The 16,099-nt window shown below is 38.3% G+C and overlaps 1 protein-coding gene across 1 annotated transcript; it reads left to right on the top strand.

Moving 5' to 3' along the window:
* The first annotated feature begins 377 nt into the window (after positions 1-377).
* LOC131471918 (metalloreductase STEAP4-like) lies at positions 378-10,465 on the top strand. Its single transcript, XM_058648723.1, has 9 exons — positions 378-660; positions 788-895; positions 1,902-1,972; positions 2,420-2,504; positions 5,087-5,365; positions 5,506-5,600; positions 5,682-5,835; positions 5,958-6,128; positions 7,341-10,465. Exons 1-9 carry the CDS (start codon positions 415-417, stop codon positions 7,581-7,583), a joined length of 1,452 nt encoding a protein of 483 aa, XP_058504706.1. The 5' UTR covers positions 378-414; the 3' UTR covers positions 7,584-10,465.
* The last annotated feature ends 5,634 nt before the right edge of the window (positions 10,466-16,099 follow it).

Here is a 16,099-nt window from a genome sequence, read left to right as displayed (position 1 = left end):
ACTAAACCCAATTCTACCCCAACACAAAAAAACATGTCTTAATCCCAGTGGGGCCCAGAGAAGATGTCCCCACAAGGTCAATATGTCCTCACGAAGACAGGGTTGTACTTTGTGTGGACCTCACAAAGATATAAATACAAATATTCAAAAAAATACACACACACTTTTTAAAAGGGGGTTGTGAGGACACTCATGGACATAATTAATTCCCTTGCCACTTACCCTAAACTTAACCATCACTAACAACCTTACCCTAATCCAAAAACCAGGTCTTAACTCATAAACATGTGAAAGAATATGAGGGTATGTGGACACTTTTCCAAAGTCTCAATAAAGATAAACATACAAGTACACACGCATAGAGGGTGAGGCAGTGCACAGGTCAGATACAACAGCAGTATAACTACACAGAGGATGACCTTCTTCAATCAGTGTGTGAACAAGACAGTGGATGGAGTTATGTCAACGGAGATGAAGACGGAAAGCATGTCACTGCAGCCTCTGGCCACATCAGGCGGCCCAAAACCGCAGCTGCTGTGTATCTTTGGGACAGGAGACTTGGGAAGATCTCTGGGCCTGTGTCTGCTCCAGGCTGGCTACAGTGTGGTGTACGGCAGCCGCAGACCTCACAGCTGTGGCCCTTTGCCTCAGGGAGCTCAGGTAGAAACAAATAACATGACACTTGACTTGGGAGTGTGTTATGGGGGCAGAAGCATGCAAAGAAGATGTGTGTGTATGGAGGTCAAACATGCTCATGTCTCCTGTGTCTCCTGTGTGTTTTGCTCAGGTGATGAGCCATGTGGCAGCAGCTCAGTCAACCAGCGTGATCTTTGTTTGTGTTCACAGAGAACACTATCAGTTCCTTGAGACAATGGCACCTCATCTAGAAGGAAAGGTAAAAAGAACGATAATTGTAAATATACTGTACTCAAGTGCTATGATGTTGACAAATAATGTTGGCTGTTGAATCTGCCAATTAACATTATTTCTAGGTTTTGTTTTCCACATTGTAAAATATTACATTCATAGCCAGTATGCATACCCTTTAAAGTTTGGATTAATGATCAATGTTAGTTTGAAATGGTTTGTTGCACTGATATTGTAATTCTGATATCTGGTATAGCCTGAAAGAAGGTATTAACCCTCAGGTGTTATAAAAACATTACAGAGTAATATTGATTTCTGTATAAATCTCTGAAACAACTTCAGTCCTGATATTTGTTTGATTACTTAATTTGACTGTTTTTATTTATAACCCCCCTCCACAAAAAAACTACTTATTGCCCATATAACTACATTTGTGTGTTTTTTTCATAACAATATTAGCATCATGTAATCAAACTAGCATGTAAAGGGTTAAAATCCTGATAATTATTCAGTAATTTTGAATTTTGTTTGGAAGTTTTGATCCGAACTGAAGGCATTTTGCCTTTATGACTTATGAGGTTAGTACATTTTGAACCTGATGCTACAATCAATCCTCTAAATGATTGATTGCTTGATAGTTTTGAGCTGGGCTGAAGTTGTTTAAGACATTAAACTGAACTTTTTTTAATCTGATTTTAATCTCTAATTTTATAGCAGTTAAATTTTGTGGACATTGTTTGTCCTCTAATGACTTATGGGTATGGTAAATAGTTTTTTACAGTATACTACTGATCTATTACAAAAATGAAGTGTGCACTAACACAGCAATGCTGGCCAGATGAAGAGGAAACATTTGCCAAAATGGACAAACATATCCATAATGAAGCCTGAGGGTTAACACATTATAATAAAACTATAAATATAAATAAGCGTTCTCCCTCTTCATCATCTGAGATAATAATAAGACCATTAAAAAAAGAAAATGGAATGTATTTCACAGCTTTTTCCCCCCTTTGTTTCATCTTTGAGTAAAGGTGCTGGTGGACCTTAGTAACAACCTGAAGAAAGACATGTACCCAGAAGCCAATGCCACTTACCTGCAGAGGTAAAGAAAAGAACTCTTGTGGAAATGTCGACAAAATGAAGGATGTACCGTTCATAGAGATATTTGTGCATGTAAATGTTTCCATGAAAGTAATGTTCACTGTGTCTGTACAATAGACTCACAGAGGAAAACTCTGTGGTTAAAGCTTTAGGTGCCTATTTCTTTCTTTTTTAAATGAATACTAGATATTTTATCTGTAATAATAACAATTGTTTTGGGGGAAAGGTGCCTCCAAACACCACTTGGAGCATGAAACATCAAAACCCTTCACTGAATCTAAAGGAAATGAGGACATTTGCAGGGCAGCAGCTCCCCTGGCAGAACAACTCTCAGTGTATCTGTTTAGATGGAACATTGATTTTCACCATTTTGGGACTTTTGCTTCCCCATCTGTTTACTCCTAGTTACAGACATTATCAACTAAAGCCCTTGCTGTGTGTTCTCCAGACTTGTGCCCAAAGCTGCTGTGGTGAAAGGCCTTAACACACTGTCTGCCTGGGTCCTGCAGAATGGAGTCCTGGCAGGAAAACAGGTGAGAGGAGAAAGAAAGTGAGGAATGTGTGAAAAGATGGCAGTTGAGACCTGATAAATTAGAGGCAGGAATTATGTGATCAAACATAGATCAGTAACAGAAGGAAGATTACAAGTTGATATTTTCATGATGAGCCTGACAACAGCAATTTATTTGATCTTTTCTTTAAAAGTGATGGGAGAACTCAACTCAGGATTGCTTCATCACACATCAGGCAAAATTCACGATTCAAGTGATTGATTCCATTTGTGTTGCCGCAGATTATTGATTTAGTCATATTTCCATAACAATGTAAGAGAAAATGAGGATAGGGCACGTATAAACACACAAACAAACAGAACACACTTTGTGATGTTGCAAAGTCAAGAGACCAATGTTTATTGTAGCTTCCGTTTCACAGCTACAAAGAGAAACGCAAACATGCTGGAACCTCTGGAGACTAAACCTGAATCTGCCTTGAATCCTCTTCAACACAAACAACCCTCCCATACACACACATGCACGCACACACACACACGCATGCACACAAACACACACGCACTACCGCAGTGCTCTATTTTCTCAGAAAAAAAAGGGGGAGCTGTGAGAAAGCAGGAGCGGTGTACGGTGTAGGTGCAGTACATATCCACATGCACATGCTTGTAAGTGTGTGCTATTCCCCAGCCAGCAATTTGATCAGATCCGCAGCAGGGTTGTGACTCTGTCACATTTACATTCAGATGGAGATTTAGTCTGTCGGCCGTCCCCTGCTGTTACTGGTGCAGTAATGTAGGGAGACATGGCTGGATGCCCGGTCCACTTATACACACACCTGGGAGAAAACTGCTCAATCCTACTGACTCGCCTGTATGCCTGTCAGACTGCTCTCTCTCTCTTTCTAAAGCTCTCCAGCCATCTCTCTTACTTTATACGAGAGCACTTTTTTTTCCCTTCCCTTAATAAACAACTTAATCGTCTTATCACAGAGCTGTGACTGTGGTAATAAGCTTCAGCATGGTGAGATCTAGAAATGGGATTACAAATTGAGCCGTATATACAGTATGTACTGTATACAGTGCGCATGCTACTACATGCTTCACTTACTGAATTTATAAAAATTTTTCCATAAAAAAAAAAAAACACTTAATCAGAACTGGTGGAGATAAACAAAACAAGGTTAATTTTGTAGGCAGTCATGCACTGGATATTCCAAACATGGCTGGTATTTAAAGATCAGAGTGATTACTTAAAACTAAAAATCAAAAGCTTAGTAGATTGCAGCCAACGGGGGAAACAAATATTCCTTTTTGAAGAGATGTACATGTGGGTTTTCTCCGGATTCTCCGCTTTCCTCCCACAGTGTAAACACATGCAGATTTGTCAATTAGGCAAATTTGGACACTCTAAATTGACTGTAGGTGTGAGTGCGAGAGTGGATGGTTGTTTGTGATGGACTGGTGACCTGTCCAGGGTGTCCCCCACCTTTCACCCTTTTTTTTAATTACCCCAGTCACATAATTAGCTAAAAGGATATTTTGATATCACTGGATAGAAGTGAACAAATGATCTATGTGATGTGTGCTTAGGGCCTTGTTACTAATGAATAACAACGCCAACAATGAGCTAATCTCACTAACAAGTATCGTCTGATTTATCTTCTTCTTCAAAAAACACACTGTTGCTGGGTGTCTTGTTCCTTCAGTGTGAGGAGCTATTTTAATTTAATTCCACACACATCATCCTGCTTTTGTAAATACTAAATAAGTGGCCTCCACAAATGCACTGTTTAATCCTGTTTGAGTATTGCTTAAACCACGCTGCCAAGCTTCTTAATGTCTTTACTTAGCTTGAAAGTATACATTTGCTTTTAAAGATCTTCACTTGGAAACTGTGGGCTTCAAGCGGGACAGAGCTTTTTTTTTCTTATGTTGTTCTTATGATGTGTTTCACCTATGTTCATTTATTACTGCCTGCCTTTCTATTCTCTATCAAAATTCCCAGGTCACTGGTTCCTCGTTCCTGCTCATGTTCCTCAGTTATTTAGGATTTTCAGTTTCTTTGTTGTTTTTAAGGTCTTCATGACATCGAAATCAAAATTTGCAGTACATCCCAATAAGATAAGGGCTCTTTTCTTTTTCTATATACTATTTCAATTGGAATGCAGAGGTTGCTATGCCCTCAGCTATGCTTTTTTTTTGATGACTCATTTTTTATATGGGGGGAGTGTAAGTTGCATCCAATCAAGTACCGTATGTCCTTTTGATGCCCTGCCCCAACCCGACGTACCATTCATGTGCATCACCTCCATTATGAGATGAGCTTGTGTTTCCCTGGTGTCTCCCTCCTCACTAGCTCCCTCACATCATCATATATGGCCTCACTCCAGAAATGACATGACATACACAGGCAGCAGCTACTAGCGCTCCATGAGCCATGTCATGGGGACTTTAGACTTAGACTTGTTTTTGTCTCTTCAGGCTTTTATTTGGGTCTTACTTTTGTTGCTATGTACATGACAAGTACAAGAGAATGAGAAAGTAGAGAGTGACAGACATGGTTTTCCTCTGTCCTTGGTAATTAATGAGAATTCCTCCATGCTCCAGGTGTACCTGTGTGGGAACACTGCAGAAGCAAAGCAGGCCGTAGCAGATGTGGCCACTAAACTGGGTCTCACTGTTCTGGATAGAGGGTCTTTGTCTGCAGCCAGGGAACTTGAGGACTTCCCCCTGCAGCTGTTCCCGCAGTGGAGGCTGCCTCTACGTGTGGCCGTCTGCCTCACTGCCTTCTTCTTCTTCTACCTGCTCATTAGAGATGTCATTTATGCATATGTTGAGCAGGGCAAAGATGTGTCTTTCAGGATAATGGTGGCTCTTGCCAATAAGGTAAACTTTCTCTCTCACTCTGTCTCTCTGTCTGTCTGTCTCTCTCTCTCTCACACACACACACACACACACACACACTCACTCACTTTTTTCCTGTTCCCTTTAAAGGATCTGTTGTTGCTTTATCCATCATTTTTTAGGTGTTTCCCATTGTGTCACTCGTCATGCTGTCTCTGTGTTATCTGCCTGGTGTCATAGCTGCCTTCCTTCAGCTCTACAGAGGAACCAAATACAAGTCAGACATCAAACCACACACACAATATTAACTATACTTGTTTCATTCTTTGGGTGTAACGTATCTTTTTGCATGTTCTAGGCGTTTCCCTGATTGGCTGGATCGCTGGATGTTGTGCAGGAAGCAGATGGGTCTGGTTGCACTGGGCTTTGCATTTCTCCATGCCATCTACACATTCATCATTCCCATTCGCTATGCTGTCAGACACAAACTCATCTCACGCGTGGTGGATGAGGTACAGCAGGCTGGTTTAGCCCTTCTGCAGTAACTCGGCAGTCCTGTGCGAAGAAGAACGTGACATCCATCCATCACTGAGTGGAGAATTCACCCTTCTCTGTGTCTCTGTCTCTCTTCTAGATGAAGAACAATAAAACCACTCCATTTTACTTTGATAATACAGAGGCATGGGGCACAGACTCTTTCCTTGTGCTTGGAATCCTGGGCTTCTTTCTCTATGTCCTGCTCGGACTGACATCTCTGCCCTCTGTGGGAGGCACCCTCAGCTGGAGAGAGTTCAACTTCATTCAGGTTAGAGCTCAGTTAAAAAAAGTGCTTAATGTGCATGTGTGTGTGTGTGTGGTGTGTGCATGTGTATGTTCACCTTTAGGCCCTCAGATGTTAGTAGTCATGTGCGCATTATCAAACTTTGATCACCTTTTGCTGTGATAATCTGGATTTTTCAGGTTTTCCTCAGAGTTGCAAAACTGTTGTAGAAGCAGCGTGTCCCCAGCACTCATTTCCCTGGAGCCTAGTTAACCAAATGCCTAACACAGGCATGCAGAGTGAAAGCCTGGCAGAAATTAGCCCTGGATTTTAAATGTTAAGATATTCATTAAATAGAATTATGATACCAGGTATAATCCCTAGTGAGAAAATTGTTAATTCAGGTCACAGGTCCATTTGTGTAAAGGTCACATATATGGTAGGCCTCAGAAATGGAATCAAATTCAGAGACAGAGTTTGGGGGTTAAGATAATCCATGTGACCTGTTATGAAAGATACAAAACATAACATTTTCTATGTTGTAAGAGCATAAGATCATGGTTTTCATTATAAGAATGTATATGTTTGATGATACATACTCATAGCTGTAAGGATTTCCTGTTTTATATATATAAATTAAATCACAGGGGGGACAGGTCATTACTGCACAACATTAATATATATGTTTCCTTATTGTGCTGTTCGCACTCCTTGTAATTAGCTGTGAATGAATGAGAGCATCAGCAATCAAATGCTAAAAGTGTAAATTAAAACACATTATCCAAGTAATTAAAAAATAACCAAAACTCAAAGGCCAATGGTGCTACTGAAGCAATTATTCTGGAATGGCTGTGAAACAGTTTATATTGTTAGCTTATTTTAATGCCTGAGGACTCCACATGTACAGACGATGTTCTGACATTCTTCTTAACATTTTACAGAGAAATACCAACAGAAAAGTTTCACAGAATTAGCCTTTTTATTTTGCAAAAACACTAATCCATGAGCCCAAAACTTTATAATGAAAAGCCAGATTTTAGGCATGCTGTAGTCAATGAGTCAATGAATGTTTTGGACTAAAACTTCTTTCACTTCAACTTAAGCTACTTATTCACTATAGAGACAATAGTGTAATTAACCCGAGGGAGAAAAAGCTTATGTTGGTAATGTGAAAATTCAACAAAGAAAAAACAGATTGTAAAACATGTTGTCTCAAATGTAACACTATTTTTTTTTATTATTTTTTGTTTCCCTCAGTCTAAGCTGGGCCATCTGACCCTTTTCATATGCACTGCCCACGGCTACATATATGGCTGGAACAAATTTCTTAATCTCTCTACCTACAAATGGTACACACCTCCGGGCTACATGCTCTGTCTGATCGTGCCGTCTGTGGTTTTGGTGCTCAAGGTGTTGCTCCTCCTTCCCTGCGTGGACCGCACCCTCACCCGTATTCGACAAGGCTGGGAGAGGACTCAGAGCAAGGCCACCAACCTGTGAGCTGAGGTCGTCAGGGTTGTAGTTTGATTACAGAGGATTTCTGTTATTTGTTAGTTCGGGGGGGAAATTCTTATTAATGTATATACATTGTACCTTAAGAATACAGACGTTGTGGATAATGTTCTCATTTCGCAATATGAATGATTAAATCAATCTTAAATGTTGACTGTTTGGAACAAACAAAGATGCACAACACAACAATTAGTTCCAAATATTTCATTTCGCTTATGCCAGATTGTCCAATAGCCAAGTGAAAGATACATGATTGCAGCCAAATGGACACATCTCTGTGGATGCTATTGTTGTCAATGTCTGTTTCAATTGAATTTTGGAAAACAAAGCAGAGTTCACGTGTGTGATTTATCCTTTTCGCAGAATGTGGCGAAAAATAGATTGCTATTCTCCTGCTGAAAGCCATTGTTTTGATAAACATAGACAATAGTCTCCATTTCCCCTGCTCCTCCTCCTCCTTCAGAGGGTGTGATTGTGTCCCAGAGATTGCTCTCTTTTCAGGATGTTATTGATCTCCTCATTTTCTGCCCCAAACTGCCTCTTCTGAAGGGCACATAAACAGTAAACACTTTATATATCTATCTATATATATGTATATATATATATATATATATATGTGTAGAGAGAGAGATTTTTTCTTCTTCTCCTTTGTAACGAGAAAACAAGGGAATTATCAGAAAGAACATCAGTCATCACAACCTTAGGAAAGTTCAGACCCGTAGAGATGACTGAGTCCTTTGTTGTGTGTGGGTGCTCTGTCACATGCAAAGTTAGCCTAAGGGGCAACTGGAAAGCCTCAAGATTCTCAAATTGGCGAGTTGTAACCAGAAGTTCAGAGGCATCACCTGAAATCAGGCTCCTATTAGACTCTCAGTCACAAGGGTGTCCACTAATATGTGCTGTACTTTATCATCTAGGGCTGAAACTAGACACTGACACTAGATTTGACACCATAGACTCCACAGGAAAACGTCTACTGAAGTTGTATATCAAGCGAGAAGTAGGCTCATTTTCCCATAGACTTCCAGTTTTTGCGATCAACCGAGTCGCCCCCTGGTGGCTGTTCAATGTATTTTCGCTTTCTGAGAACGTCTATTTTTTATTATGCAGTCTCTGGTTCGTCCATCGTTATCCAGAACACAGTTCTCTAGCGTTTTTCCATTTAAAAACACCACTCGCACTGAATACAGATTCATGTCAGAAAATGCTTGCCCTCCCTGTATCTCGTATCTGCACCACATCAGCTGGTGACACAGACAATTGGGTGTGCTTTGCTTTTATCAGGCTGAAGATAGAGGATGATTCTAGGGGAAAGAAAAGTCAGCTAGTTTTTTTTTTTTTACTAAAAGCAGAACATTCTAAGACGTACTGTTATCTCGCATCTAACATCATTATCTGCACACACAATCTGTAATCCCTTACATCCTTTCTCATTGTTTTACTCTCCCATCACCAAGAAGCTGCTGTTAATTTTAGCCTGTTTCCTGCTGTGTGTGTGTGTGTGTGCGTGCATGCGTGCGACGACATAAATGAGGCAGAGAATTCCAATATTGCCACGGGTAAAAATTGGGATGTAGCAACATACAGAGAAGCTGTGAAACAAGCAAACGTACAGTCATTATTTCCACTCACGTTTAATTTCACTCACCTAGACAACCTTGAAACCCGTAACGAGATTATGTGTGTCCAGCCATGAAGGGTTGACTCAATAAGAGAATAAATAAACAGCTGAAATTGCGGGTAAGGGCACAGATCACGGACAGGATTTAATGAAGAATTAATCAATGAATCATGTGTGAAATATACACTTGGTTGGTGAATGAAAGGTATATAATGATGCTGAAAGTTGTGCGAATGTTCGTATCAAATCGTACAGTGTATCAAAATGATAGTAGTAGTTCTGAATCACTTGACATTTCTCATCAGCAAAGTTGTAGGGAAGCCTGTTTTGCTTTTGTAAAGTAAATAAAAATGATAATGAACAAACGATGTTATTTTCCTTTTGTTTAACAGTAAAGATTTTCTATTCTGTTACACACACTATGTTGTTTACACTAAACGACATAGTATGCTCATTTCTTCTGCCGAGTGCAACTGGTATCATGTCTAAACAGAAACATGTTTTATTTTAATGTCTTAAATGTCTTTACTCAAGATGAGACTTAACAAGAAGTTTTCCCTAAATAGATTTGGTCTACTGATAAATCCATCCATTATCTACCACCCCCTGCGACCCTCCACCAATAACTGGTTACTAACTCTGGTTACATAAAATAAGTTCTTCCATACAGATGAGAAAGTCCAACTCTTTATGGCTATTGGTGTACATGTACCTTGGCCTTGTATAGTAAGGGGCCAAAGGGCATCCCAGGCACATTGTCTGTTGAATTAGACTTTGACAATAAGCTCAAAATCCCAATCTCGCAGTGTGCTGAGGTAAAGGTTGCCCTTTATTACATCAGGAAGCGGCTCGAGTGCCATATGGGCCTTTTTCTGAGTTCTCACAGAGCACATAATACTTAATTGATTCTGCAGGAATGTCAAAAGAGAGGCATTTAGGGTGAGCAGTGTTACATGTGCAGCTCTTATCATGCAGGCTAAAATATTGTGGAAGTCCTAGGAAATGTGCGAGTCGCCCACAGTATCACCAGAGGAAAACTCTTAAAATGAGTAAATCAAAAGAACTCACCAGTCCCTAAGTCACAATACAGACCTATAGACTTAGCCATTAACAGACTGATCAGTATAAATGGTTGATTACTGAGTTTTGTGCTTCCTTCATTCATGCACTCTTAAGTTTTTAAAATGAACAAACACTATGGTTTAGATTACCTCATGTTTATGAAGAAACTTCACAGCACATTGCACTGGGGGAGCAGGACATTGTGCAAGATGTATGATGACAGTTATTCAAAACTATAATATATAATATAATTTGAAAATTACAAACAAATTTACATTCATCTGTTTTTTTCTTATATGAGTTGATGTTTTGTGAGCCGTGATCTCTGATGGTTTTCGATTCAATTCATTAGTTTACTGTAATCATGTATGCAAAAATGACATTTTTCTTATGACTCTGATAGCGTTTGGTAAAGAATAAATAAACATAATGAATGCTCCCAGGTATTAATGTAGAGTTCTCGTCCATGATTGTACATCTGTGCCCATATTAAAGTATGCGATGCATAGTTTTTGTTCATTTTTGAGTCCTGTGTCTGTAATGTTCTCTCTGCTGAGGGCTCCTGTGGTGGAGGGGACAGCACTCCCCTCTCTCCACTCATGTGATGAGATCCTGCATCGACTTGGGGGAATCCTGCAGTTCAGAGCGAATGTTTTCTGGAGAACGACATCAGATCAGCCTGAGGGATGAACCCCAGAGAAGGATAAGACTGAAACAACTAGACAGTGCACTACATTCAACTCAGCTGGGAAAGATTCTCTGATTTTGACTGAGCTTTCAGACAGGAGGAGATTTTTTGAGCAAGAGAGAGGAAGGGGGCAGATAGAGAAACAAGAGAGAAGTGTTAAATCACACTACGGTTCATCTTAAGGTTTGAAGTTTTTAAAGGGTTTTAGCGTCCCGATACTCAGTGCACTCAGCATTTTCCTTTTACATAAAGAGAAAAAGTCATTTTTTTATCTTTGTTGACAATAGCAAAAAAAAAATAGACGTGCAGCATCTTTGTGTCTGTGTACATGTGTTGTACCAGCAGCAGCAGCAGCAGCAGCAGCAGCAGGAAAATACTAGTTTTAGGGCATTGTAAGAGAGAAGAATGAGTCATAAGATATTCTATTGCATTTACACACACAAATAATTGATTAGAACTACAAAAAAAAGCACATATCGATGTATTCCGAGCTCACACCAAGTGTGCTTTTTTTCATACAATAGTGAGTAAATGTACAGGCAGCACATGAGGATGAACTGTCACTTAGAGTAAGGCAGTAAATATCAATCTGATGTTTGAGATGTATAGCGGAGGGAGAGAGCAACTGTCACTTTGTTGGAGTCTGGTTCTACAAGAAAATGTTTGCAGCTCCTGTTTAGCCCAGAGCAAAAACATTTAGTCAGAGACACTTTCTTATCTAGCATCTAACAATATTATCTTCACATACAATCTACATCTGCAACTCCCTCTATTATTATTCTCCTATTACCAAGGAGCTGCTATTCATTTGTGTGTGTGTGTGTGTGTGTGTGTGTGTGTGTGTGTGATGGAGAAATGAGATTCCAATATTGCCCTGGGAAAGAATTAAGACGTAGCAATATGCAAGAAAAAGCTGTGAAACAAGCAAAACCTATCATCTCACTGAGACAACCTTCCAATCCATAATAAGATTATATGTGTCCAGCCGTGAAGACTTGACTCAGTATGGACATAAATAAGCAGAGGAAATTGTGGGTAAGGACACAGATCATGGACCATTTTTAATGAAGAGTCTGTCCACGATTCATGTGTGAAATATACACCTGGATCACCTGGAGCAGTGCCGAGGTTTTTCAAATATGTATTAATACGGTTGTAAAACCATCCAAACTGCTTTGCTTTTGTCTCTGGCAAATAAATCTAGTTCTTAAAAGTTAGAGAATTATTATCTACATAAGCCTCAAACATGATTTTTTTGATATTAATGAGGTTATTGATTATTGGGAATAAGTTATTCATGTGAATTCCAGGCACATAAATGTTTATGTGAAGATCTAATGCAGTTTGAATGTTGCTAAAAAACTGTTAAATATTTTACTAGGGGACAACCCTTCTAACTAAATGAATACTGTATACTTTGAAATTGTTAATTGTTTCTCAACTTCTTGTGATATTAAATTTGAATATAGTGAGCGTTATCAGCGCTGTGTGATTTCATTGTTGTGCTTGGAATGATTTGTGTTTTTTTTTTTAAGCGAACTTAAATGGACTATATGCAAAATATTTAAAACTGTCACTATTAGTGTTTGTGTTAGTAGTGAAATGTGGAGAAACATAAGCCATAGTAGCACCGTGTGATTGAATGAAGAAGTAAAATAACAGAATGAGAATGAGTGTTCCAGCTCATGAAAATAATAACACTGAGTTCAAGCTGCATTATAGTTTTTTGACAGCAGGGAGCAGAGGAGCTTTGAAACAGACAGATCCACAGTCGGCATCTTATTGCTGTGTAAAGATGTTACAAAACAATGGCCTACATGCAACAGACATGGAGCAAATCAACCACCATCTAAAAAAAAGTGGTAGTGAAAATACACGGTATTAAAATATGTTGTGGGCAAGACCAAGACAATGTGTTAAACTGTAGTAGGACATTCAATTTAGGAATAATATCTGTCTCTGAAACACTTCAAATCATTTATTTTAGTTTGTTTAAATGATTATTGCAGGATTACTTGTTACAGTGTAATATGTAAACAGTTAAAGTAGTTAACTGTTGACCTTAAGCCTTTGAGTAAATATTCTTATGAGGAAATGAATCTGTCTTTGTGGACCTTTGATGTTATTAAAACTTTTATAAGTTAAAGGTTACAGTGGACCCTTGATACCGTATCAAGGGTCCACTATGATAGATAGAGGGATAGGTAGATATGTACTGGAAAATATCTAGCAAATTGCTCGGTGGACGCGTCCGTTAGAGGCTGTGTAAACAGGTTTTTTGACAATTTTGAAAATCTATAAATCGTCATTCACGTCCTGGAACATCAAGGGAATATTTCTATGTGTTGTTAATCCGAGAGAGCCTCAGGCTTTCTTATTAAATGCCTAAAAGTTCTACATGTGGGTCAACACGTTTCTTTTCCCATTTCCATTTTACATAAATGCATAGCAAAGTGTATCATATTAACATTTTTGACCTTTTAAAGTATGTATGATTGCAGAGCGGTCTGCAGGGGTCAAACAGTCAGAGGAGGTTGGGGAGAACACGAAATTCCGGGAAACACTTTGCAGGTTAGTTGGAAGGGAGACAACACTGCGACGGCTGCATACATCAGTCGTCAGCTCGGGTTCTGCACTTGGGTTATACATTAGGTCACAAATTGGGCTGTGGGGTCACAGAGAGTCATGTGGAGCTTAACCAGTACAGTGTGAACTCATTTAATTTGAATGTAAGGGGCATTTGTTTAAGTGGCTTTCTGTAAGATATTTATGCATTAATGGTCTTTTTGCCAGTGAATGACTAGATCATTGTGGCTGTCACGAATCTCCACCAGCAAGAGCAAAGCAACGAGGCAACAGTTAAATTACACGTGTTGCTTACGTTTAGCTGCTTTAATATTTAAAAGAAACACATTTCAGCTTTAAAAGAAAAAACAAGATATTTTGCAGCTCAATGCATGATTCAAAAAACCAATTAATTGTGTAAATCACTGCACAGGGTGGCAAGCAGTCTTTATCTCTTCGAAGCAAAAGCTTTTATGTGTAAAATTGTACACAAAAACTGCAGACTGATTTATTTGCTGCTTGTAGAAAACAAGTTTGATTTGTTTGTCATGTTTTATGAAATAAAGTGACCTAGCAGAGAAATTGTCACACTCATGAACCTCTATATTAATTATATATAATGTTAAAAACAGTCACAAATTCGACCATGGGGAGATACCTGAGATGAAGATTAAAAACGGTGTAGAGCAGTCATGAAAAACAAACTGACAATTTAAGTGATTTTGCAGTTTTGAGACAATTCTATTGTTTGTTTGCATATTTAGCTGGTGTTAGTTTCACACATTTTAGTACAAATCGCATATGGTCAAAAAAACTTTTCTTTTAGAGAAATCTAAGAAAATGTAACAATTATTCTTATCTTAATCAGTTTCATTTGACTTCATTTGACTAACCTAGGACTTTTTGGTCAAATTTTGGACGACATACTTAAGTATGACTTTTTATCACATTTTGGATGACATCTAACCTATGACTTTTTTGTCAAATTTGGGACGACATGCTAACCTATGACTTTTTTGTCAGATTTTGGACAACATACTAACCTACGATGTTTTGGTCAAATTTTGGATGACAAACTAACCTATGACTTTTTGTCAAATTTGGGACGACATGCTAACTTATGACTTTTTTGTCAGATTTTGGACAACGTACTAACCTACGACTTTTTGTTCAAATTTTGGATGACAGACTGAAGTATGAGTTTTTTGTCAGGTTTTGGACAACATACTAAAGTATGACTGTTTTGTCAGATTTTGGACGACATACTAACCTATGACTTTTTTCTCAAATTTTGGACAACATACTATGCTATTACTTTTTTTTCACATTTTGGACAACATGCTAACCTATGACTTTTTTGTCAAATTTGGGACGACATGCTAACCTATGACTTTTTTGTCAAATTTTGGACGACATACTAACCTATGACTTTTTTCTCAAATTTTGGACAACATACTATGCTATTACTTTTTTTTCACATTTTGGACAACATGCTAACCTATGACTTTTTTGTCAAATTTGGGACGACATGCTAAAGTAAGACTTTTTTGTCAGATTTTAGACGACATACTAACCTACGACATTTTTGTCACTTTTTGGACAACAAACTGAACTATGACATTTTTGTCACATTTTGGACGACATACTAACTAACCTATGACTTTTTTGTCAAATTTGGGATGACATGCTTACCTATGACTTTTTTCTCAAATTTTGGACAACATACTATGCTATTACTTTTTTTTTCACATTTTGGACGACATACTAACCTATGACTTTTTTTTGTCAAATTTTGGATAACATGCTAACATCTGACTTTTTTTGTCAAATTTGGGAAGACGTGCTAACCTATGACTTTTTTCTCAAATTTTGGACAACATACTATGCTATTACTTTTTTTTCACATTTTGGACAACATGCTAACCTATGACTTTTTTGTCACATTTTGGACGACATACTTAACCTATGACCTTTTTGTCACATTTTGGACGACATACTAACCTATGACTTTTTTGTCAAATTTGGGACGACATGCTAACCTATGACTTTTTTGTTAGATTTTGGACAACATACTAACCTACGATGTTTTGGTCAAATTTTGGATGACAAACTAACCTATGACTTTTTTGTCACATTTTGGACGACATACTAACCTATGACTTTTTTGTTACATTTTGAACGACATATGAACCTATGACTTTTTTGTTACATTTTGGACGACATACTAACCTATGACTTTTTTGTCAAATTTGGGACGAGATGCTAACCTATGACCTTTTTGTTACATTTTGGACAACATACTAACCTATGACTTTTTTGTCACATTTTGGACGACATACTAACCTATGACTTTTTTGTCACATATTGGACGACATACTAACCTATGACTTTTTTGTAACATTTTGGACGACATACTAACCGATGACTTTTTTTTGTCAAATTTTGGATAACATGCTAACATATGACTTTTTTGTCAAATTTTGGACGACATACTAACCTATGACTTTTTTTGTCAAATTTGGGACGACATACTAACTTATGACTTTTTTGTCAGATTTGGGACGACAT

The sequence above is a fragment of the Solea solea genome, chromosome 13, assembly GCF_958295425.1.
Source record: "Solea solea chromosome 13, fSolSol10.1, whole genome shotgun sequence".
In the NCBI taxonomy this organism is placed as follows: Eukaryota; Metazoa; Chordata; class Actinopteri; order Pleuronectiformes; family Soleidae; genus Solea; species Solea solea.
Note: the sequence above shows the minus strand (reverse complement) of the source record. Positions and strands in the feature narration are given on the sequence as shown.

What these genes read in the sequence shown, in the direction of transcription:
- LOC131471918 (XM_058648723.1), top strand. Translation starts at nt 415, where the DNA reads ATGACCTTCTTCAATCAGTGTGTGAACAAGACAGTGGATGGAGTTATG. An exon ending in AATGCCACTTACCTGCAGAG is followed by an intron (nt 1,973 to 2,419) that starts GTAAAGAAAAGA and finishes TGTGTTCTCCAG; the next exon opens with ACTTGTGCCCAAAGCTGCTG. An exon ending in TACAGAGGAACCAAATACAA is followed by an intron (nt 5,601 to 5,681) that starts GTCAGACATCAA and finishes TGCATGTTCTAG; the next exon opens with GCGTTTCCCTGATTGGCTGG.